Raw genomic sequence first — 23997 nt, 5'->3', positions numbered from 1 at the left:
TTTTTTTTTCTTAACAGCGATTTCTGCTGGAGTGAATTGGTCAGTTCAGTGTTCTTTCTGGCATCTGGTTTGTGAGATGTTCAATTTGTTTTTTTGGTTTTTTTGTGATTTAAAACAACAATTTGTTTTCTGGGTAAAATATAGTGGATGCAATGGAGCACGCACATTATTTTATTTTGAAATAACTATTGCAGAAAGTGTTTTTATTTTGTAAAATAGGAAGTACTGGCTGTTTTTTTGTTGTTGTTGCAGTTTCTTAGCTCAACTGTGAGGAATGCAATCTCTGAGATGAGCTGTTTGTTTAAATTCAGTAATAACGTGAGCTCAACTATTAAAGAGTTGAGTTAGAGCAAGATCCTTGTTTTCAATATTGATAAACTCCAGCTGTAGAACAGGAGGTTTAAAGTCATAACTATTTAAGACGTCGGCTGTGTCTCAATACTGGCAGCGGCGAAATTAAATTATGCCATTTTAATGATGGCATCTTTAAACTACACTGTGATTTGTAAAGCAGGAATAATGCCTTCATACAGCCATATATCATTCTTTTGTAGTCTATACAAGTTAGGTTAAATTTTATGTAGATTATGTGTGCCTCTCTCATTCTTTCCGTTTTGTCCCTGAAGGCTTGCCATACACTGGCAAAGTGTTGATCTGAGTGTCAGTAGGTCTCCTTTCCCAGCATTCCTCTTCTCCGCCAGCTGACAGACAAGGTCAGAGACTCATCCTGTCTGTCTTCTGCCTCTCCTGACAGCTTCTCCTTTGAGAGACAAACCCTGCACAGCCTGCGCTCCGTGGCACGCACCTTCGCCAATTAATATTGCATCACCATTTTCCAGGCTGCTCCCGCTGGACTTTCCTTCTCAGGGTTTGATTGGGCCGCCGCAGCCCCTTGTTTCTTGACCTCACTCAGCCCCTTTTGAATAACAGGGAAAAGTAGATTACACAATGCGCTGCACACATTTAATGTGATATTGAGCAATTAGTCATCTTTTATGTTTAAAATTAAGCAAATTAAGCAAACTCATTAAAAACTGACTTGGCTGAGATGAACATTAATTTATTTAGCTCTTTTCTGCACATTGTTTAGATTTTCTTCAGTCTTGTCAGTAGGTTATGAGTCTAGACTGACAATATTACGCTTACCTTTCTTTTCTAGTTAGATTTACTTTTGTAGATCACAAACGTAACATTTATTTTCAAAATTTAGAAGTATGTAAAATAGTGTGAAAGAAAACAAACACAAAAACCCTAAACTACCTGAAAGTTGACAACGAGTGACGATTTTGTGATGGTTTGTTGAATAAATGATGCTTTGGATGAGCCTCTCTTTCTGTTGCCATGCCCTCAACCAATTAAATATCCTAGAAATTCTCCATGGATGAGATAATATGCAATGAGGTCCTCATGCAATGAGGTCCTCATGAGGCACCAATCCTAGTTACCCTGTTCTCAGCTGCACAGGGTGCCACGTTCCTCTCTGAAACAACGAGCTTGGTTTCCTTAAGATGAAAAGCTCTTCAGCTTTTCTCAAGGACACTTAATTTGTTTACAACTTCCATTGTGTTTAGAGTTTTGATTTAAATAAATCACTCTCTTGAGGTTGACTGGAAAATATTACTCTAGGCCCAAAAGTTACATCTCCCTGCAAATTGAGTGGATACTATGCCAACTTATTCAGAATATCTGCTGAGATCACAAAGTGGGTCTTTTGATGCGTTTAACCGCTCACGCCCGATAAAACATTTCAAGCTCACACGTTGTGTGGGTAACATTTGAAAATCCAGCTATCTCTGAGGAGACGAAGTTTTCTTCTTTTTTTTTTTTTCTTCAATATGCGTTGCTAAAGCTGATAAGTTATTTCTAAGAATAAAATATAACAAAGTATCCGTCTTTTCTCAACATACGATGCCCGGGACAGGCCCATCAGAGGGAGATTACTTTATGGATTTCTTCAGCGTGTTGCCACCTTCTATCATTCTGATTGTGCAGCTACTGTTACAGGCTCGTAGCTCCATTTTTCAAACTCCGAACTACTTGCAGTAAAAGACACAACACCTCCCTGTGACCTTAGCGGATGACTTATCCTCCCACCTTGGGGACTGAGTAATGTGTTTGTGGCTCTGAGAAGCGATATGGTGCTGTCCATCTGGGCTGGGGCTGGGAGCAGCTCAAGCGGTGAGGATGTATTTGTCTGAATCACAGCTCCGGGTGCGCCCATTTGACTTGTCCTCTCATGCGTGCGCGCTCATAGAGTTTGCTGACATGCGGGCTCAAATGCTTCTTAGTATAGCTTGATGGAGGAGCGTGGGGAGGTGGTCACACCTTTGCTGCTAAAGCACTCACCTGGCATCTCCTCAGCACTGATTTAACCTGACCTGCAGGTGTGAAGCAAACGCACACACACACACACACACACACACACACACACACACACACACACACACAGACTGTGCTGTGGATCACTTGTTCTGCTGTGTTTCTTGAAACAGATGAGCATGCCGGGTGTGAAGGAGAGGCAAAGAACGCCGACATGTCAGTCAGCAGATATGGCTACTTCTTATTTTCCATCACACCAGAAGGATAGCAATAGTGTAATTTTCTGCTCAGGAGCTGTCTGTCTCTGTGTTGCTGATTTCATTTTGAAAGCTGACTTTTTCACGGCCCTTCCGTCGTGTGTGTGTGTGTGTGTGTGGGAGAGAGAGAGAGAGAGAGAGTGGGTGTCTGTTCACAGATCGCTAATCTCTCTAAAGTCGTATTTGTTCTCCAGGTTTTCCCCCCACTACAAACATTTCCCTGATCAAAGCTGTTAAAAAAACCCGCCACTTCAAACAATTACACACACACACACACACACACACACACACATGCATGCATGCATTCCACCGCAACTCAACATGTTGTCATGGAAACCCTGTTAATCCTAAACCAACCATCACGCAGTTGTTGCATCAGGCAAGCCAATCAGGAGGAGGGACGCGATGAGCTGAATTACTGTTTCACTTCTTGTTTAATTTCACAACTAAAAGTTTATTTTCATCACTTGAATTATACATCAACTGAAAGTATGTATTTTCTTGGCGTTTGCTGCATTTTAATTCAGAGGTTGTCACGCCCCATTTTACCCAGCTTCCCCAGTGAATATTTTCCGTTTTCTTTTACAATTCAGAACTGACTAACTGTGTAACCAGCACTAGAGGGAAGTTTAAATAAATTGTAAGAAATGAATGGATGACCAATGTTTACTGTAAAATTTAATACATTAAATATTAACTATTCTACAAAATATTAAACTTTATTAGTTCACATTCAGGTATTTTGTGTTACTAACATCGAGATACACTAAGGTTTTAAGCAGCTTTGGTTCCAAAACTAAAACTAGTTCTTACACTTTAAAGTCCATTTAATGAGATACAAGTTAAAGTCTCTGAGTAATCGTAGTTTTCTCCATGCTCTATAAGCACAGAGTAGAAAAGTCCTCTCACACCTGCCACTGTGCACTGCCAATCAGCTGGTTGAAATCAGACTGCTGCAGTTTGCTTTCGATTACAAAATAGACAAATGTGGCGACTCCTGGCTACTAGTCGGAGCACGACCACAATGACTGTAACAAAGTATGTTATCGGTTGGTCTTTCCTCAAAACATAATGCTGTTTAAAATCCATTGCATTTTTTACTAAAGTATGGTCAGATTGACAGCAAAAGCAAAGCATAAACCCCCCTCATAGGTGTTAATCTGAGTATAAAGATGTGAAATTTAGAAAGCAATATCATCATATCAGCATTGTTTATTTGCAACATAGTAAATAAATCTAAACAGAAGAAACGTAAGTTGTTTGCTTTGGCCCTTCCAGGTTGAAAATCACAAATAAAACAGCTTAATAGTTGAAAGATACCCTTTGCCTTTTAAAAAAGAAAAAAAAAAAAAACTCTCCCTAGTAGTAGCCAAAAATGTTCAATATGTAGCAAATGTAGGAAGCATCATGGAAACTTTCTTTTCCAAAGCTTTGTTTTCTTGTGGATTTTTGGTTATTGACTTTTTTAATTTTGCATTATAGAAATAATTCTTAATATTTTCCCCACTTTGTTCCCCACCGTGAGATGAATTTCAGCTACAAGTCCCCAGGATTTTTCACGGCACTGTGGCAGAGTTAATTACTTTCATGCATCTGTACCACAGTTGTGCTGGCCTGATAGTGGCATTGTGAGAAGACATTTTGTTGTTTCTGCAAATTAAAATTCAAATGTTTTCCTAAATCAATTCGATAAGAAGAAATAAATTGTTTTGTGCACTAACAAGCTCAATTTATTTGTCAATTTGCTGAAAAATGGAATTCACTGAACATTTTTAGGGAGAGATAATTTTTTATTATTTTTTTATTTTTTTGCTATCTAAGTTAGAGACTCACTGAAATTATGAATCCTGTTCCCCATAACAGAGATCAGTAAGGAGCAGACACCACAAAACTGGCTCATAATTTACAAACCATTTTAAACATGGTAAAGAACAAGAAGCCATCTAAAATAGTCTGCTTTCATGAGCTTCTGAAATGAGTCTGCGTTTAAATGAGAAAAAAAAAAGACAGAAGAAACCCCAATTAGCAGAACTGATATGCAGCTGAAAGCTTTGGAAATCACTAAAGAGCTGAACACAGCCACAGCCAAGTTCAAAGTCTGCTTAAAAGATTGATGCAACCAAATTGACTGCGAGAACGTTCCAGGGCTTCTTTTCCCCACGCTTCATTTAAAAGTTTGGAAATAAGCTACGGATTCCGAAATACGTAGTCTTGCAAAAAATATTCACACCCCTTCTTTTTCTTTATTTTTGATGTTTGTAATTTGGTTTAGATCAAAGTGTATTTAATGGCCCAGTCAAAGTCCAGACCTAAATCTAATAGCATACAAAACGGATGTTCATAGACACTTTAAATCTATGGTTTATCACAAAATATCTGTATAAAATATTGTAAGATTTTTGGTTTTAAAATATAAACGTGACAAAATTCAAAATGTACACATATTTATTCAAGGCGGTGTAAGTACTTTTATGAATGAAAAATGGTTTTAGCGTAATGCTAATACATGTATGTCACCGTGAAACGTGATTTCAGGATGTTGGTTGTTTCTTGAATATGTTTTATACGTGTGGATTCAAGGTTTGTGTGGATCACTGATTTTCTTTCTTCCAGCATTTTGACCAGTCCTCACAGTTTCTGTAGGAAAACACAACTCTTTTCGACAGCACACGGTTGGAGCCATTTTCACTGACTGAATGTCACACTGTTCTTTCTTATGTGAGAACACAGAGTGCAACCCTCACAGTATAACACACAATTGTCTGGGATAAAAGTGTCAGAAACTGCACTAGCAGTGGCAAAATACTGCTGTTGGGAGCAAGCAGAGGCAACAAAACCCGGTATCTTTTGATTTATGTCTATGTGTTAGCTATGTTGTGAGGGCATCAATCTTTTCCTACAATTCAAGGAGAGCCACCTTCCTCGAGTAGACAAAGGCCCTGTAATGTAATTCATTACATTTTGATTTAAAGACTCGCCCATAAGGTGTGTGTGTGTGTTTACATTTAGTGTGGGGTTAAACCTGTGTTTATCGTACAGAATAGATGAGTCTCTTGGAAATTTATTTAGGTGATATAAACATACACAGTGAAAAGTGTTATATTGCCAAAAGTATCACTGCATCTACTTTCACACACACTTGAACTTGGCTGGCACCACATTCTTGAACTAAAGGGTTTTTTTTTGTTGTTTTTGTTTTGTTTTTTCCAAGGTTTATGAGTCACTAGTGGACTTTATTCATTATATCTGGGCAGAGAGAGAGAGAAGAGGAAAGTCCTGCAGCTAAAGGTCTGGGGCTGGGAATGGAACCGAGGATGACTGAGGACTGCAACCTCTGCATATGAAGCATCCGCTGTAGCACTGAGCCTTTCCGCGCCCCGAACTACAGTGGCACCACATGCGCACACAGCAAAGCACCGTTCACAGAGTTCATGTTTTCATAAAGCAAAGTATTTCTCCCACCATAGACATAATGGTAGGAGGTGATGTATAAATCTTACCATGAAGCAGTTTCATTATGTAACTTTGCAGTTCAGAATATGTTGAACCTGCGCAACTCTTTCTTTCTATTGGCCTACTTAAGATGTTTTAGACCATGTGCTAAATTGTAGACTGGTACCAAGAAAACAAAACTGCTTTACCGTACAATACTCCTTCTAACATTTTCCACATTTGGGAGCTCTTTCATGTGTAAATTAAGGAAGAAATGTGCTCAGCCTTTTTTGTTAATGAAGAGTGCATATTATCACGTTGTCTTTTGTTGCTTTTAATGTTGTTTTGGTGCGTCCCAGCGGCCTGTTGATTCGAGTCGAGCACTAAGTGGTTGTTAATGGCACAAACATGGCTGTGTTTTTAAAATAGCAGACTGCCCATTAGACTGGTATTAACAAGGTAATGGACTGTTACTAAACTGCTGAATGACATTGCCGCTGCCGCCCCGGCCGAGGCGAGCCGGGCGACGCACGCTCACACGCCGTATTCAGTCAACAATAAATAAACAATAACAAATAATTTGAGCAAAACCACAGAGAAGAAGTCTGATTTCAAACTTGGTGTAGCTATGGAGAAGGAAGAAAGCTTCAGGTAGGACCTTCCAGAAGCGGAAAAAGAAAAACTGACTCAAAGACATAGCTAGGAGGCAAGAGTGTGGTTATTAAAGCTGGGATGCTCTATGGTTGTTTACTTCAGCCCAGCTGCTTTGTTGTGTCTCAGAAATTATTGATAGGTATGAAGAGACAAAGTAATAAAGAACTACACATCAGTTGTGTCTGTACATTGGACTCCCCGTCTGCACCGTCTGTCAAATTAGTTTTAGTTACAGCTTCTTTCTGCCATCTCACTGATATTCAGGACCAGGCTCCAACCTCTCGTTTTATCAGACGCAGAGGGACATGGTCATGTATTTTGTGTCAGTTTGTGCACATGTAGCCTTTTTTTTTTTTTTTTTTTTTTTTCTTGTAGTTGATTGCGTCCTGCAAATACACAGTCACGTACGTGCTCCAGTGCACACATGTGCACAAATGTGCTCTTACAGTGTGGTGTGGCGATAGGCCAGCACAGCGGGGGGTATATCCCAGGGAAATCATTTCTCTCACTCCTTTCTTCCTATTTGTAACTTGTCCTTTCAAGCAAGACGGCCCTTAAAGTTCAGTGGTGCATTCTTCAAAAAAGGCTATTACTGGCTGCCTCTGATTCTGTATCATGCTGTGCGCAGACCAGCCATCCCTCCTTTTTATGTGCCTCTCCTCCTGTCATCATTTTCTGAAGCCAAGAGAGGAGTCAGGGTTTCCGAAAGGCCTGTGACCAATGCCTTGAAACCCTAAGCAATCTCCGCCTCTGACTTTGCTCCAGATGTCCGTATCCTATCGCTAAAAGGGGCCTATTGCTTTTGATACTTGACAGAGCTCCCGCTTTGTCTCTGTGTTTGTGGATCTCTGTTATGCCCTTTATGCTGACTGTCTATCACAGTAATTCTGAAGACTTAGAGGGCTTTTAGAGAACAGCGTGAGACGTTAGGAGATATGGGTGGCATCTAAAGTGTATGAAGAAAATCCTGATGCTGTTACTGGCTCTGTGGAGAAGGAATAAAGATGCTCATGCAGGCAACAGGCTGTAATCATAGAAAAAAAAGGTCTCCTAGATTCTTATTTGTTAGGAAAGTGGCTTGTCTGACAATATTCAGGAATGGTTTTAGCAGATGTTAAAACATTGTCAGTTTGATTTTCTGTCATTTCAAAGCTTCTACAGAGAAGGCTAACATGGTTTCAGGCAGGATATATAATTAGACACTGTCGATATTAAAATATGGTGGCCATTTCACCTTTTCAGTATTTTGTACATTTACAGTTTTGTCCTTTTAATGCCAGACTCTTGAATACATAAATGAGCCATGTGCAACAGCCCATTTTCTACCCACAGTCTGGTAGCGCAGTAGGAGGAGCACCACTAGCAGAGCAAGTCAGCGTCGGACCGGGGGGGCGGGGCCAATGACCGGGGCCCTCACATGCATCACCTGCGCTGCTGGAAACTGTTGAGGCGCGGGGGTGGGGGGGTTTGGTTCGCGTTTGTCGTTTGATTTTTACCCATGGCTAAACCTGGGTTTGATTTTTACATTGGCTAAACCGTGAGTTAAACAGTTACTGGGACTGACTACTATATATTCCATTGAGGGACAGTAACTTTAACATTAAATACACCTTTCTGAAGAGGCGAGGGCGCACTTTCTCCGTCTATTATTAGAAATTAAAGCGACTTGAAACCATTCCTCCCTGGTACCTCCAGACCCGGGCCCCCATGGGCCCCCATCTGGGCCTGGGCCAAGGGGCAGCCGCCCCCCCAGCCCCCCGTATAGCTCCGTGCTTGAGGAGCACAATATATGACGTAACTAAGGAAATGTACCCATGCTGATCGTGCTGCACCCTGCTGATACAGTAACGTGCGGAGACTTTTCTTATCATAAGCAATTTGATTATGTGTAGCCAATTTCCAATCAAGAAATTGTAAAGTTCTGGTAACGTTTTCATCTGATTCTGATTTTTCTTGTAGAACAACAATATCAGACGATAGAGGAATAGTGTTAAAAATACCGTTCTTCATTCAGTAATGTACACTAATCCACACTAAAGAGAGTTATCATCTTAACTTCATAACACTCAGCATAACTATTTCATTAATTGGGGAAAAAAAAAATAGACTTTTGAGTTTCTGACTGGCTGCTCATCAGTTTGGAGCGATCGAGCTGAAAATCATCAGATTCTGGTCACCATCTGGTTTCTCTGTGCATCTCTAATGTTCATGCTATGATGTTTGAATACATAATCTTTCACAGATGGACTCCATGCTTGACATGTCCTCAGCTACTCTGCAGTGGTTAAGGGTTTATATTCATGAATTCATGTTCATTATGTCAAAATAACCGATGCAGTCTTTGATAATTTTTCAGTCTTAAAGCTACAAAATGCATATTGTTGGCTTTCCTGACCGATTTATGTCCCCAGTGGAGTTAAACTGTGAAATGTCGTCTTTTATTCTACGTAAACAGGCTATTTAAACCTGTATAGTTATATTAACATAAGTTAAACGCATGTCCTAAAAAAGGACCAATTGAAAGTGGTGTCAATGTAGCAGCTCTTTGCTCTGTGGATTGAAGCTGCTATTTGCTGTAGCGATGTACAAGAGCACGCCAGGGTGTTTAACTGCTGGGTGTTATCACCATTACGGCAGAACTCGCATCTGAATACACGTTTTAAAAGGTTAGAAGCTGTGAATCAAAGAGACCAGCTCTCCTTTAATATCGTGGTAGGGGATTTAATATGACGGTCATAGTGTGTTCATCTATGTCACCCAAATAGTCCCACAGCTCACAGTGATAGCTCTCTGCTGTGTGGTCAATGATGGCCAAAGGCCTGCATTTCACCACCGTCTCCCCATTAACATAATTAGAAAGCCCTTCAGCTCAGGCCTGAATACTGATGGCAGGGATAGCACCTTGTTTCCCCTCCTTCCCGTCTCTCCAACACTCGTCTCCCTTTGTCTGAGCGTCTCAGTCTGTCACTCCCATCGTTTGTGACCTCCACTGTCATCACGGTTGCCCTTGAGGAACAGAAATCTCTCCATTTCACAGGGACCAACCATAAGGGGCTTGATTGTAGCAAATTGATCCATAATCACACAGTGCTCAGAGCTTTTTTGTCCTGTCGCCTCTTCATCTCCACTTGAGAGGCACACTGTTGGCGTATTTACATGCTTCCTTCTCAAGGGTTTCCTCTGCTCTCGCCCTTCTATCGTTTCCTTTTTTATTCCCCGTCTCTTGCTTCCTTCAAGTCAGTGCTTTTATCACTTTGCCAACCAATTTTCTATGCCCTCCCTTTCTGTTCCTCCACTTTCTGTCTGAATGTGATGCCAATCACCAAGTCTCAACATGGGCATTGTAATCCTCTCCTTTCCGACCGCTGACCGAAGCACCTCTGCTTTTGATTGAGCTCTTCAGCTGCACACATAACCCTGATAGTCATGATAGAGGAAATGAGCATGTGGGGGTGACTTCACCTGAAAAAAAAAAAAATCTCATCAGCTTGTCCTCTTTTATTTTTGGCACTGGTTTGTGTCTTTTTCATAGCAGAGACACAAGATTTTGCACAGCACTCGAGTTGTAGAATAATCTTAGGTGAGTTTACCTCTCGGCTGAGGTTACACACGCATTTAATAAATTGTACAAGTAAAAGAAGAAAATACAGCAATGCCTTTTCCGTCATTATAATTCAGATTTGCATCGGTCATGACATCAATCAGTGGCTCATCCAATTCAATTAACATTTCAACTTTGTCACTACCAGATTAGTTTTTAATCCTTTTGTCTGTACCATGTCAAACTCAAGAAACTGCAGACCTATTCCACTGAGATGAGCTCTAGCAGTCATCTGCATTGCCGGCTGCAAATGTATTGCCGTCATCCTGAAGAACCACCTGATATTTGGAAAACATCTTAGCAGTCAAAGTCTAGACGATCGAGCCACTGAAACAGTTTTTGAATTTACTTTTCTGTCCGTCCATCCAATCCTTGCAGGGTTGCGGGGGTGCCAGTGTTCAGCGGTTATCGGGCGAGAGGCCTGGTACACCCTGGACAGGTTTCCAGTGCATCGCAGGATGGGGTGAAGATTGATGACTTTTGTTTTTCACCCTGACAATCTGCTGTCACGTCATAAGTCATCTTAAAATGTCAGCTAGTTAGGCAAGGATGGCAAGCCATTTTTCATCAGGATAATTTGCAGCAGGCAAAGCAAATAATTTCTATTCGCAATAGAAAGAACATCACTTGAGAACAGATTTCCTCCCCAGGTGTAATACCACACAGCAATAGATTATGCTGGATTTGACTGAGCCCACTTTTAAATCACAATTACATCAGTTTTGGTGCTTTGGTTTTGGAAACTCTCTTGCCGTTCATGTCCCTCCCACTAGTAACGTAAATTAATGTATTAATTGGCGCCCATGGTAAAGGTGTGTAAAAAGCCTTACAACTAACTTTACTGCAGTAGCTTAAATCTACATTTATGTTTCAGGGTATTGGGCTGCCCATGATTTTGTTTGAAGTGATTATTTATTAACATTCATTATATTTCTCCTGCTGCATAATGTACTCAAATTAAATACTGGATTATTTTTCAGGATGCCTTTTTTGCTGCTGCAAGTGAAAATCTATTTATTTTAATGTTTTTTTTACACATCATGACGAGGGTTGCCAAAAGAATTTTCCATGTCTGTATTTTTAATGTACATTAATGTTCATTCTTGTGTGTCTCAGAGAAAACAGAGACTTTATTGCATAACAATTAGCTTTATTTCTGTCATTTTCCCCCCTTCCTGAAGGGCTCCCTGCCTCCCCTCTCTTCCAAGGGTTTAGCTGTGTAATTCGCGGTGCGTTCGGTGACAGGAGATGCTTTATGAATGTGTGAGGAGGCCTTGGCAGAACCCTTGCTTCCCCACAGTAAGATGAGCTGAATAAATCTGAACCACACCACAGGCTCTCCAGCACCTACACACATGCTAGCACACAAAAATTTAAGTCTGGGGCCTGGTCAATTCCTGGGGAAGAAAACAGAATCATAAAACTCTTATCACTTTAGAGCCCTCTGCACTTTGGCGCACAGCCCCATCCCTCTCTGTCTGCCTCTTTTTTTTTTTCCCCTTTCCGCCTCTCTGTGTCTGGTCGTCCTTGAGGTGGGAGTGGGGTGGTGTTACAGCGGGTGCAGCGAGGGTGTGTGTGTAACAGCTTGATGCCCATTGAGCCTCACTCGGCTGGTCAGTGCGCAGCGCTGCCTCTCGTTTCAAGGCTCTGTATAAATACAACGTCAGTGACAATTTACGGCTCAGCCCCGTCCTCGACGCTACGCTGCGAGCAGAGCGTCGAGCGTGGCTTGTTGCCATTTCGCCAAAGTGAAGCCAATTTATTACAGTGTAAAATCCGCAGAACAGGGATATGGGGAGGCCTTGGTTTTTGAGACCTGCAGTGAAAAATTGTGTTTATTTGTACTGAACGGGGCAACCGTACATACTGGGCCGTAAAGATTTTTAGATTTTGTTTTCATCTGCTTCAATTTAAAAATCAATGCTATGTAGGACTTGTTAGGTTTAGTGTCGTCCATGTCAAAAAAGTTTAGACACAAGTGAAATTTAAAAGCATCTTCTTGATTAAATGTTCTCTTAAACTGGGCAGTTTCTTTTAAATATATGCCTTGGCTTCAGGAAGTCCTGACAGGGCTTCCTTTGTACAGGCTTAAGAGAAATGACGACCAAGATCTCAGTTAATTACATCATGTCACAACTTATGAGAGCGGGCCCAAAGTTCCTGAAAGGGCTGTCACAGAAAGAGCTGATCAGCACAATCAGGACTGACCTTCAGAACCCATTTGATTTATGTTGTATTTTTCTTCTTTTTTTTATTCACCAGCATTTTCCTTCACTGACATAATTTACATATTTATCTGATCTGATCTGAGTTTGACATACTTTATTTTATTTTTTTATTTTTTCTTACCCCCACTTCCTGGCAAGCGGCAGGAGAATGAGCTGCACTGCGCCGTGCGGCGCAGCGCATGACTTTGGCAGGTGAGAAAAATGCTGAGGGAGCACTTTGATTTGGAGGTGTGGGCATAAATTTTGCTTCTTGCTGCTTTCACTCACTCATTGTCACCCACCACCTCCCGCTCCCTGCCCCAGCTTCCATCAGTTTTTACATGCACACTCATTCATATATTTATTTTCCCTTAACAGTGTGTTGAGCTGTTCTGACGGCACTCAGAAGATGTGAGATGTTCTGATCAGCAAGGAGGCAGTGAAGAACTTGCATCACAATGCGCTTAATAAAATGAAGAAACAGAAGGAGTGTAGCATAAACTCCAGGAGGAAATGACAGCATCTCCTGGACATGAAGTCACACTGTGGTATGAGGATTAACTATATTGGCTTTTATTCTCTTCAGTGTTAGGAAAGGCCATGAGTAAAACACTAAAATGCAAGTTAAATTATGTTAGATTATGGTATTTGATTAACTGGGGTGTCTTTTAGAACAACTGGAAAGAGTTTCGACAAACCCTACCAAAAACATTTGCTTCATGACAAGGGAAGTGCCCAGGAGGTGAAGCCTCTCCAAGATAAATTTTAAAAAAGTACTAGTGTGTACCATAGAAAAACCTGTGGTGTGTTGTTGCATTTAATTAAGAGGATTTTCAAAACTTTAGGTTTTAGATTGAATAAATAACCTTAGTGATGCAATAGAATCATAGAGGAAAGGGATCTAAGTAATCGATAATTAGATGTGGATTGAGTTCCCACTCCAGACATATATATATATATATATATATATATATATATATATATATATTCTTCTTTTTGTGACTTAGCTTATACTACTTCCCTCATCACCTGAGCCTCTGTCGGCTGCTCTCATGAAAATTCTGCATTGGGTTTTATAAACGGTAACATGTTCCTAAGCTTATTTATTTAACAAAAGTTCTGTCTTAACATTAACTTATTTCATCTCCTCCATTAGTGACTTTTCATACTGCTGCGGCTGATTGCAATTCCACTTCCAAACATTAGGTGTTGCTGCATAAAAAATACACCCCTACACAGGAGGAGTGGCAGCATGAGAAGACTCCTGCAGGAAGTACATTCTTTGTGCACTAACCAAAATATAGCACAATAACTGTTTTTATTATGCTTCCTCATTTACTAATTCACTACATAACAGTTTTTCCTTTCTATTTTATTTTCCTTTATGCTCTTATTTTAGTGTCATAAGTCCACTGGCTCAGAATGAGAAGAATAAAAGCCGCTGAACCCTGTGTAGTGCTCTAAATACTAACTGGGAACTTTATTAAAAACACAATAATTGTACAAGGTCAAAGGCTAATTTGCCTTGAGAACTGCCTTAATTCTCATAACATGGATTCAACAAGGGTTCAGAAACGTCCCTCAGAGTGTTCAGCCATATTGACCTGAGGGCGTCACGCAGTTGGTGGAGGTTTGCTGAGAAACCTCCATTCCTCCACATGAAGAGGGGAGCTCTGCTGGAATGAGATCTGTTGGCTGTGGAGGCAAATGAGTTAATAACCTCACTGTGATGATCAAGAAAACTTGACACTGTAACCATCATGTTTGACTGTCAAGCATGATGGTTTGGTACTGAATGCTCTGCTACTTTTAGGTCATACGTAGCAATACACACAATGTTTCCTTTTTGTCTCGTCAGTCCACAAAATATTTTCCTAAAAGTCTTGGATTGCATTGGATATCTCCCATTTTGCCCAATATTTTTTGTATTGTTTAAATCATAACCAAGGCAGAGAGATCTGTAGATGTCATCCTGGGTTGTTTGTATGACCTCTTGGTTTAATAGTCAATGTGCTGTTGCAGTAATTTCTCCTGGGAGGTTCTCCACTGCTGCATGTTTTTGGATTATGGCTCTCGCTTTCCCTGGCATCCCAAAGTTTTACAGTTTTGTAACATCTCTAGACTAAAAGATGCTAATGTTTTTTTTCTGTTTTAAATGATTCTTTTAGAGGTTTTGCTTTTTCTTTTTACATCTTTCAGCCATCAAAGAGATCCTATATAAATCATTTATTGTATCTGGATGTTGGGTAATAATCAGGTCTGGTTTTGGCTTGTAAAATCGAGCTCATCTTCCTTACAAATGTAGTTTAAGTCTTGATTTAACAAGGGAAGCAATTGCTTCTTCCCATAGGGCCATTTGGAATGGATATTTTATACATACCGGCTTTGGTGAGTCGAGTGGTAAATTCTTACCTGAGGCTGTTTTTATTAAGTAATATTCCTGTTTGGGTCGACTTCAGCTTTTCTCCTTAAACACTGTTTTCATGAGCTGTTTCTGTCTTTTATCCTTTTTTTTAGCTTTATATACTCATCTGTAAGACACAACTGACCAACAGGTCTTTGTTCATTTTTTTTTACATTTCTGTGCAACAACAGAAAGGTTTCTTTCTTTCCTTCCTTCTTTCTTTTCTCTTATTTTTCTTTCTCCCTTTCTTTCTTTCACCGTCAGTAAATAAATTGATTTAGGTTTTTTTTTTATCATGAGGGCTCTTTTGAGTTTCTCATATGTTTTTCTCCAGTCTTCCTTGAATTTATATCACTTTAAAAATAAATGTGATTTTTTTTTTAGGTGACAAAACGTGTGTTTTATCTAGCTGACAAGACAGTGATGCTGGTTTGACATTTAGCTTGGTGCACTTGGAAAGCATTTATTGTTGAAGGGTTGTTGTTTACTGCTCCTGTTCTCTTACAACAATTTCTGAAAACTGTCAAGAAAAAGCCTGTAGATTTTGAGGATTGTTGTTGAAAGATTTCCTTCAGTCTCATTCCTTACCTTGTCTATTTCTTTTTTCTTACCTGCTCTTTTTCTGTCAACATCTCTCTCTCTTTCTCTTTAATGCCCCAGCTCCTGATCTTCACTGCCACCTTGGGGTCAGGAGATGCTGCTGCATCACTTTGCCCTTGAGGCTCAGCTGTAACTTGACCCCAAACTTTTCTTGTGAAATGCCACCATCACCTGAGTCAAAATGATTTTTTTTTTGTTCTTTCCTTACCTTCACTCCATCTATAGTTGTTGTTTTTTGCAGGTTCCCCGAGGATGCTGTGAGGAGCCTGCATGGAATAGTTGGACTTAATTTTGTGCTACAATGCTTGGCTGCTCAGCAAAGCAGAGATACAGGCACATAAACACAACAACTGCTTGGGGAGCATTTGTAAGCGCTCTGAGGAGACATACTCACACAGACACACGGAGCGATGTGGGATAAAGCGTGCATCCTTTGTAAACTCCAAGAGCCTGCTGGAAGAGATAGTTTTGATGAAGCAGCAAGGGCACACTAAGGCTGAGACTAAATGTAGCATGGCCATGATGGCTGGATTCCCAAAGAAGTCGGGACCTTGGCAGCTTTCCCTGCTCCAGCTTCCTGGTTTAACTAAGGGATATGTGTGTCTGTCCGCTTACTGCTTTCCTCTGCTCGCTGTGCATGTCGCTTCTATGTTCTTGTTCCTCGGGTCTGTGTGGTAGCCTCCACTTTAAAGCCAAGACAGAATTTATGCGGGATGAAATCTCACAGCCACCGCGCTGCCTGCATCCGGTCAAGATGCAAGCGCTCACATTTACAACAACCGGCCCGCTCCGCCCCACAGAGACTCCTGAATGGCAAACCCATTTGTCTCTGTGAAGGGCAGAAAGAGGAAAAAGCAAAATAAAATCTTTGGCGGAGCACTTTAATGGAACAAAGCATTTTTTTTTTTTTTACAACTCCTAACTACTTAAACAGACTCAAATGCACACATTGCTCTGAGGTTAAATTGGAATTAAGGAGAAGGAAAGGAGCATAGCCTGTTGCTAATTAGCATTTTCTCTGCTCAGCAGAAGAGAGCGAAGGGATCAATAAGATATTAAGTTTGTGTATAGCAATGAGGTGCACAATCACTTTCATCTATTAGCAACAGCAGATTAGAAGGGAAACACTGGCAAAAGAAAAACACAACAACAAAACTTTGACCTCTGCAGACTTCAACTGGACTTGCGATGCAATGGGTGGACTCTGCTTGTTTAGCCTGTCTGCAGTTCTGCTTTTAAATATTTTTTGGGGAATTATCTTCAAACTGTAAGCTAAACCATGAGAGATTAATCTGGTAGTTTAATATTTGCAATATCTTGTGGTCTTTGATCCCAACTTCAGAGAGAAAATCTTCTGAAATTCTCTGTTTCAACTTAAAACTCTTCCTGATCTGTAAGGTCATCAGTTCATCAGAGGCCCAACACAGAGACACAAAAAGACTCTTCTCTTGCAAACTTCAGAGCTGCCTTTTTCATTGGTGGCATAGATTAAAAAATGACTTGGTGGCTGTAGATTTGCAGGTAGTTTTAATGAGAATCTCCGTTTCCTCCACATCCTAAAGACATATTGGATTGACATGTGGATTAACGCTGCCATAATAACAGAGCCAGTCTGAGAAGACTTGAACTTTGTGACATGATGCACAATCATGTTGGAAGTAGCCATCAGAAGATTGGTGCACTGCGGTCTTAAAGCTGCAGTATGTAACTTTTATGAAAAATAAAAGTCACCATGTGTCTATGATTGAGCTCCTCTGCCTCCTCCTTGTGATTTCCATTTGCAGAAATGCACCACTCCCAGTCAGAGACAACCAATCAGAGCCAGTGTACATTTTTTGATCCGTCCTAAACATTACACCATTTGAATTTCCCTCTAAAAAAAAGGAAAACAAATAGGGAGTAAGAAAGGAGATGAGAAGGGAAGGAAGCATCTGTCCATCATTCTCTGTAAAGTCAAAGGCCAGAGAGAAATTCTTAGCCAGACATGAAGCCTTGTCTCTCTTCCAGCTCACACCTGTTGCTGCCTCATCCTGACCCCTGTAGATGTATAATTCACCGTGACTTTTGAATATTCTGTGCAGAGTGTTGGTTTGATGTTTGATTCATGCGCTCCCGTGTGAAAGCAGACATCCGAGTCTGAGGGTTCTGACCCACCCCTTTAATTAAACTACAATATGGTAGACATATTAATATGACAAATTGCCCTACCGCGAGCTGCTTCATCTTTATGCATTGACAAAACCATCTCTTTCCATTTTTTTATACCCCTATTTGCTTTTACCTAACTTCAAACCTTCAAACCTGCCTCTGCAGAGTCTGAATTCACTTTTTGCTGTTTTTTTTTTTTTTCCCCCAGAAAATGTGAGGTCAGAGAAGGAGAAGAAGCTGGTTTTTCTCACTGCTCGTGTTCACCCCGGAGAGTCTCCGGCCTCTTTTGTCTGCCAAGGTAAAAGAATAATTTCATTTTGATTGGTTCAAATTTAGCTGTGCTTCACCACATGGTTTGTCACTGTGCATATTTTAAAGTGTATCATCATACTTAACCAGTATTTCATTAGATTTTGAGCTTTCTTTCTAAGACGTGAATCCCAAATTGTAAGTTTACATTGCAATTGTATTTACAATGCACAAATAAACAAATTAGATGGACCTTAACTTGCTTGCAACTATTTCTGTATTTGTTTCTCAGGCATTATTAGATGGTAAGACTAATAAATGCAACATTGCAGCTAAATGTGATTCAGGTGGTAGCTAAGAATCCGTCCATTTGGCTCCTTTGGTTTTTAAGATACATTAACAGCATACACACATTTACACAGACATGTGTAAATGTACCTGTAGTTCCTGTACTACATTCATTTACAAATGAATGTATATATTTTTTTCTAAAAGGAAAAGTTATTTCAGTATTTCAGCAAAGTTAAATATTTACTGAGTGCAAAAGAAAGATGAACTCTATGTCCAGTGACGTAGCAAAGCAACATCGTTTTAGGATGTTTAAACACCCAAGATGAATGAAAGATTCACTCTTAATACCTAATCGAAGGCGATCACTCTAATAAACCATGAGGAATATCAAAGTCACTGGTATCCTCTTCTGTCCATCCATCAATCCCTGTCCATTTTTTCAGGTTCAGATTAAAGACTGGCCAATGTCAAAATATTTGTAGTAAACTCAATGAACCTCTTAGTTTATACTATTAAATAGCCCGAAAGGCTTCATCCATCCATTCTGTGCTCCCCGCTGTCTGTTTGTGTGTGTGGCTCATTATGAATTAGATGATTTGGCTTTAAGCCCGCTGCATGCTGTCTGTTTTTCCACCGTCGTCAGCTCCATTCCATTTGCATCGATTTAGGCTTGACGTCTCCCGTTCCTCCCCTGATTCTGATGATGCCCCCTCACCGTCCTTTTCTTTTTCCTTTTGTTTCTCAAAACTCAATTAACTGCGAAGCTCGCCCCTGGTTTTCTTTTCAAGTCTTTTTTTTTTTTTCCTCCCCCTGCTGTTTTGCGTATGTGTCTGCGTGAATTTATATGCGTGTGCAATAGGTGTCATTGACTTCCTGGTGAGCCATCATCCAGTGGCCCAAGTCCTCCGTGATCACGTGATCTTCAAGATAGTCCCCATGCTGAATCCTGATGGAGTCTATCTGGGAAACTACAGGTACAAATGAATGCAAAAATTTTTGTTTATATAATCTAATTTTCATTTTATCTTTTAACTATACTTTTTAGAAGCCTGATGAATTCATATAGCCAACAGCACTGCATTTGATTGGAGAAGGCATTTAGCTTCAGGGCTGTTATTTCTGCCAGCTCTCTGTCCATCCTCTCCTTCTCTCTGTCTTTAACACTGTTGCCGCTGCTCTGTGGGTATCCTCCTCTCCTCGGTTTTCCTCTCTTCTCTTTCCCGTCCTCATAATTGCCTTTTACTTAATAGGCTCAGCCCCCAGAATACTAATGCTCTCCGAGATAGGCATCAGCAGCAGCATTCCCCCACTGTGTTTGTGAATGCCATCTAGTGGTAATATGCCACCACTGCTTTAGAAATGCATCCGCCAGGTTGGCCGCAGCTTAAAGACAATTTACATGAGCTTGTTTTTAACTCTGAGTGGTGATAAGCTTCTTATTGACAGAAGGTAAATTGTGACAGTCACCTCCTCACCAATCACACATGCCAATGTATGGACAATTGCATGCTTCCTTGCCCTCACAGAGAAATATAGCATCCCAAGCAGTCATCTCTGCAGGAAACAGCAGAGAGCAGACTGGAACATGCAGAGCAAATAATCAATGGCAGTTACCCCGGGATGAGTATCCTGTTCATGGCTGGCTGCTCTGCTGTTTCAGAGTAACGGTAACACCTGTGTTATTACTGGCAACTTGGGTAAATGTCAAAGATCCAAAAGACAATGAGCCAGGCAGATCAGGGTGCATCCCTGCATGTCAGCATCCCATTAAAGAAGCTAAAGGTGGCTGCAGGCAGCATGTGTTTGACCTCATCACTGCCTACCGCTAGGCCAGGCTAGTACACGTTATAGGAGGTTTGTTCGGACCTTTTCTAGACTCTTGATGCTCCTGCTGTTTGGTCCCTCCAGATTGTTGCCTGAAGCAATGTCTCATTTGAGATGAAGTTACTTTTACAATGTCTCTGAAATATGTGGCTGTTTAGGATGTAGGCCATTATTGGTAGGCAGGGCAGGTAATTTTAGGTAATCTAATCCCATTTCTTAAGAAAAACTCCTTGTTTCCTAATTACACACTAGATAATTAATGAGTAGCTTAAAAGGTTAAATAGATCCTTTGTGTTTGTAAGTTTTCTTTTCTTGAAAAGTTGTTCCAGTGTTGGAACCAGGCTGGTCCAAAACACCAGGTCTGAATTGGTTGTGTAAGAAGCAGTTTGGGTTTCCACATCCTCAGAGAAAACCCAGTCTTGTTTTTATACCACTTATAACTTCTTCCTTTGACACTCACTATGTTGTATTCTTTGCCGGAAGAATTTGAACGACAGTTTTCTCATCGTCTCTGCTAATGTCTTGAATCCTGGGTTTAAATATGAGGAGGCAGATGAAGTTATTGTGTTTGTTAAAGTACGTACCAATTAACTGGCATTTCTGACAATTTGTCTGTGAAAAAAACTCTAAACAGATGACATATACAGATTTTAAGCAGGATTTATAAACACCAGTTGACAATGTTAAAACACTCTGACTGTTGTGAACTTGACTATTACCTGCTGTGTGTAGCACATTATAGCTGATTGAAATCTAATAAATAGATATTTCAGTAAGCAGGTTTAGTCTTCCTGATTTAGATTCACTGCAAACAAACATCCAACTAATGGGAAAAAAAATGAAATTCATCATGTCCTTCTCAACCACCAAGTAATCATCTGGCTATATATATACTACCAAATATATACTTGGTAAAACATATACTTGGTAAAACAAAACACTGCCAAAACATATATATATGTTTTGGCAGTGGAACAACTTAGTTGCAGTTTCTTAATGACTTTAAGAATAAAAAATACCCTGCTACGTCCAAACAAAGGTCACTACTGTCAGAGATTAACTTTGGGACAAACAGAAAGAGATCTACTGATGTAATTATTACGGCTTTATTTGTTTCTTGGCTCTGCTGCATACTGCCTACTATCTGCATATTAGTGCAAATTCATCAAACTATTGGCTGGATGAGTACTTCTGCACAAGACTAAAATAATATCAAGAGTTTGAGGTTTGTGACTTAGTTTTGATATTTTGAGCGAATAGCTTGGTTTCTTTGTTTTTCTGTTGTTGTTTTTTTTAAGGACATTTTCCGTTCGCCATTGATTTTGTCTGTAGTAACACAGAAATTTTGTGAAACAGTCCACATGCAGCATGTTTGGTGAAAAAGATTTTTTTTTTTTTTAAATTATCTATATTTCGAAAAAATAAATAATTTTTTATGGGATTTTCTGACTCTGTTGGCCCCACATTTTTAACATTTTTTGGCATAGTATAAAAGACACTAAATGTAAATGTCTTTGAGTGTCTTAATAAAGTACTATATATGCCACCTCATTTCATTACTCATGTCCCATATCTTGCTTTAAATTATAATGTCATTTTGTTGCTACCTGATGCTGATACATCATTGGTGTGACAGAGCTTTTCCAGTGAATAACAAGACTTTGTGGATGTTTTTTTTTTCTTTTAAATGAAAGAAAAACCTTTTTACATCTGTACTAGTTTGATTAGGTCCCCAGCTTTCAGGCCTGTATGCCTGTCTCCAGTCTAAAGACAGTAGGCTTATCTGAACTGAGTTTTCCCCTTCATTCCGTATATCCTCTGCTTTTTCCCGGCCTTCTTCATCCTGCTGTTCTCTTGATGTTGATCCTGAGCTTTTTGCTTTCCTATTGTTTCTAATTTAAATAATAATTTCAGGAAATGTAATCTGCCTTCTTCCTGCTTGCATTTGGGATCTTATTCTTTGGACTTTAGAGCTCATCAGGAATTTATTATTGCAAAAATACCTACCTTTGCTCTAAGCACAATCTATAATCCTGCTGCAGATCTAAAGCTGGTTCATTGGTTATGCATAATTGTTTGTGTCAGTACATCCAAAGGAGAAAATCCAGGAGATTTTTTCACTGTGTTTTTAGTAAATCCATGTGTGTGTGTGTGTGTGTGTGTGTGTTCATACAGGTGTTCTCTGATGGGCTTCGACCTGAATCGCCACTGGCAGGACCCGTCTCCGTGGGCGCACCCCACGCTGCACGCGGTTAAACAGCTCATAGTGCAGATGAGCCAGGATCCGGTGAGCATCTTTTCACCAACACACACATCTCTTGCTTTGCGCCCCATGTTCCCTAGCTACACCAGTGCCTGTTGGTCCCAGGAACGGTTTTCTGTCTCCCTGCTTGGTTCAGCATGTTTCTAAAATCTGTGTGTAGGGCCTGTGAGGAGGAGAGGTTGGGGAGGCTAGTCAGCACCTCCTGAATGTCAGCCTCCCTCTCTGGGGCATTCAAAACATATTAGTGAAGCAGGACTTTGCACTTTGAGTCTTAAACTCCACTTTAACTTTTCTCCCCCTAGTTTTAGTCTTTGAGTCAGAGCAATGCTACGCTGGCAGACCAGGGGGGCTTTTCCCTCTGTGTTCCTGATGTTAATTATAAGCCGAGCGTCAGGTTGGTGGGATTACTGAAGGTCAGTGCGTGTCCTGGGAATGCTCTGCCCTTTTGTACTCTCCTCTAATCCTGATAAGAGAGGGAGCAGGCTGGGGCGGGATGCAGGGCAGGCCAGAGATGTGGCGAGGCGAGGAGCTGGCATCGGGCAGATTAACCTTTTCCCCAGGCGCCGACACACTGATCGATAGACTCTGTCATGGCAGGGTGATCCACTCATGCCTGTCATTCACACACAAACCGACTCACAGTAACACGCATGCTGCAGATGAGACAAAAGACACAAACAAATACAGCTACAGTGCAGTGCTAGTGGATAATCCAAAGTGACTTAATTACCTTGCTTTTTTTTCTCTCTTTTTTTTCTTCTCTTTTTTTAGTGTCTACTCGTGAAATTTAATTAGATTTGTCTATAACTTGTTCTGGAGCAGTGTCCTAGATCAAGATGTGGGCTGACTCTCCATTGGGAATGAGCAGAGATACAGAAATACTCTTCACAGAAGAATAAGTATTATTAAACAAATTTAGGCCAACAAAACTCATCTAGGGACAAAGTTTAGCTGTTTAATAAATGTTCTTACGAAAACATCTAGCATTGCTGTATACACTTCCCGACACTGAGGGACAGATGTCTACAGTTGATTACTAAATGGTCACAAATCTGTGTTTGCTTCTGCTTTTATTTATAAAGCTTTATACAAACGTAGATCTCCTGCTAAATTTACCTCACCAAGCAAATAAATTTGAATGAGGCAGTGGGGATTCTTTAAAGGGAATCCTCACTCGTACTCATCTATATTTAGGTAAATTACAACCCACAATAAAAAAAAACAATCATAGCACTGTGTACTTAAATCTTGTCTCTTGATAAATTAAGCTCCTCGTCACAACAGTATTGTAGCATATTGATCATAAACATAGAAATGTCTATGGTAGCGGAAAATGACAACACCCCCCTCCTTGTGTGAACTCTCTTGACTCCTCAACCACAGATGACAGGTTCCAACCCGCTCCCCAGTGTTTGTCCTGCTGCTGTTCTTGTTGACGGTTTCCTTTAATTTTGCAGAGTTAATTTGTTAGCTTAGGCAACCTCTGCCTTTTCCGGTCCTCTCCTGCCACAGCCAGTTAATCCCATCAGACCCATTATTGATGTCCGGGGCCCCCTGATGCCAGTTTCCGTGCCAATTCTGCCGCCACGAGTCCTTGTGCCGGTGTCCCCTCCTTCCCCGTTCATAATCATTACACAGTGGAGTGGGCACTGAGCCTAATGAGGTGGACAAGGGTTGTAGGGTTCTGCTGCCACAGAGAAAAAGTTAAGTAGCAGTTGTTTGCACCACCTTGCAGTAGTTTTGCTGCC

The 23997-nt window shown here is 40.5% G+C and overlaps 1 protein-coding gene across 1 annotated transcript in view; it reads left to right on the top strand.

The window, feature by feature from the left end:
* The window catches only part of agbl4 (AGBL carboxypeptidase 4), a 221390-nt gene that overhangs the window by 165099 nt on the left and 32294 nt on the right, over positions 1 to 23997 (top strand). The window contains exons 4-6 of the mRNA XM_015034512.1: positions 17831 to 17920; positions 19022 to 19136; positions 22162 to 22273. Coding sequence (XP_014889998.1) covers positions 17831 to 17920; positions 19022 to 19136; positions 22162 to 22273 — 317 coding nt within the window. The remainder of the gene's footprint in view (positions 1 to 17830; positions 17921 to 19021; positions 19137 to 22161; positions 22274 to 23997) is intronic.

This window comes from Poecilia latipinna, unplaced genomic scaffold (assembly GCF_001443285.1).
Source record: "Poecilia latipinna isolate Pla-1442-1.1 unplaced genomic scaffold, P_latipinna-1.0 Scaffold301, whole genome shotgun sequence".
NCBI classification, from domain to species: domain Eukaryota; kingdom Metazoa; phylum Chordata; class Actinopteri; order Cyprinodontiformes; family Poeciliidae; genus Poecilia; species Poecilia latipinna.
Note: the sequence above shows the minus strand (reverse complement) of the source record. Positions and strands in the feature narration are given on the sequence as shown.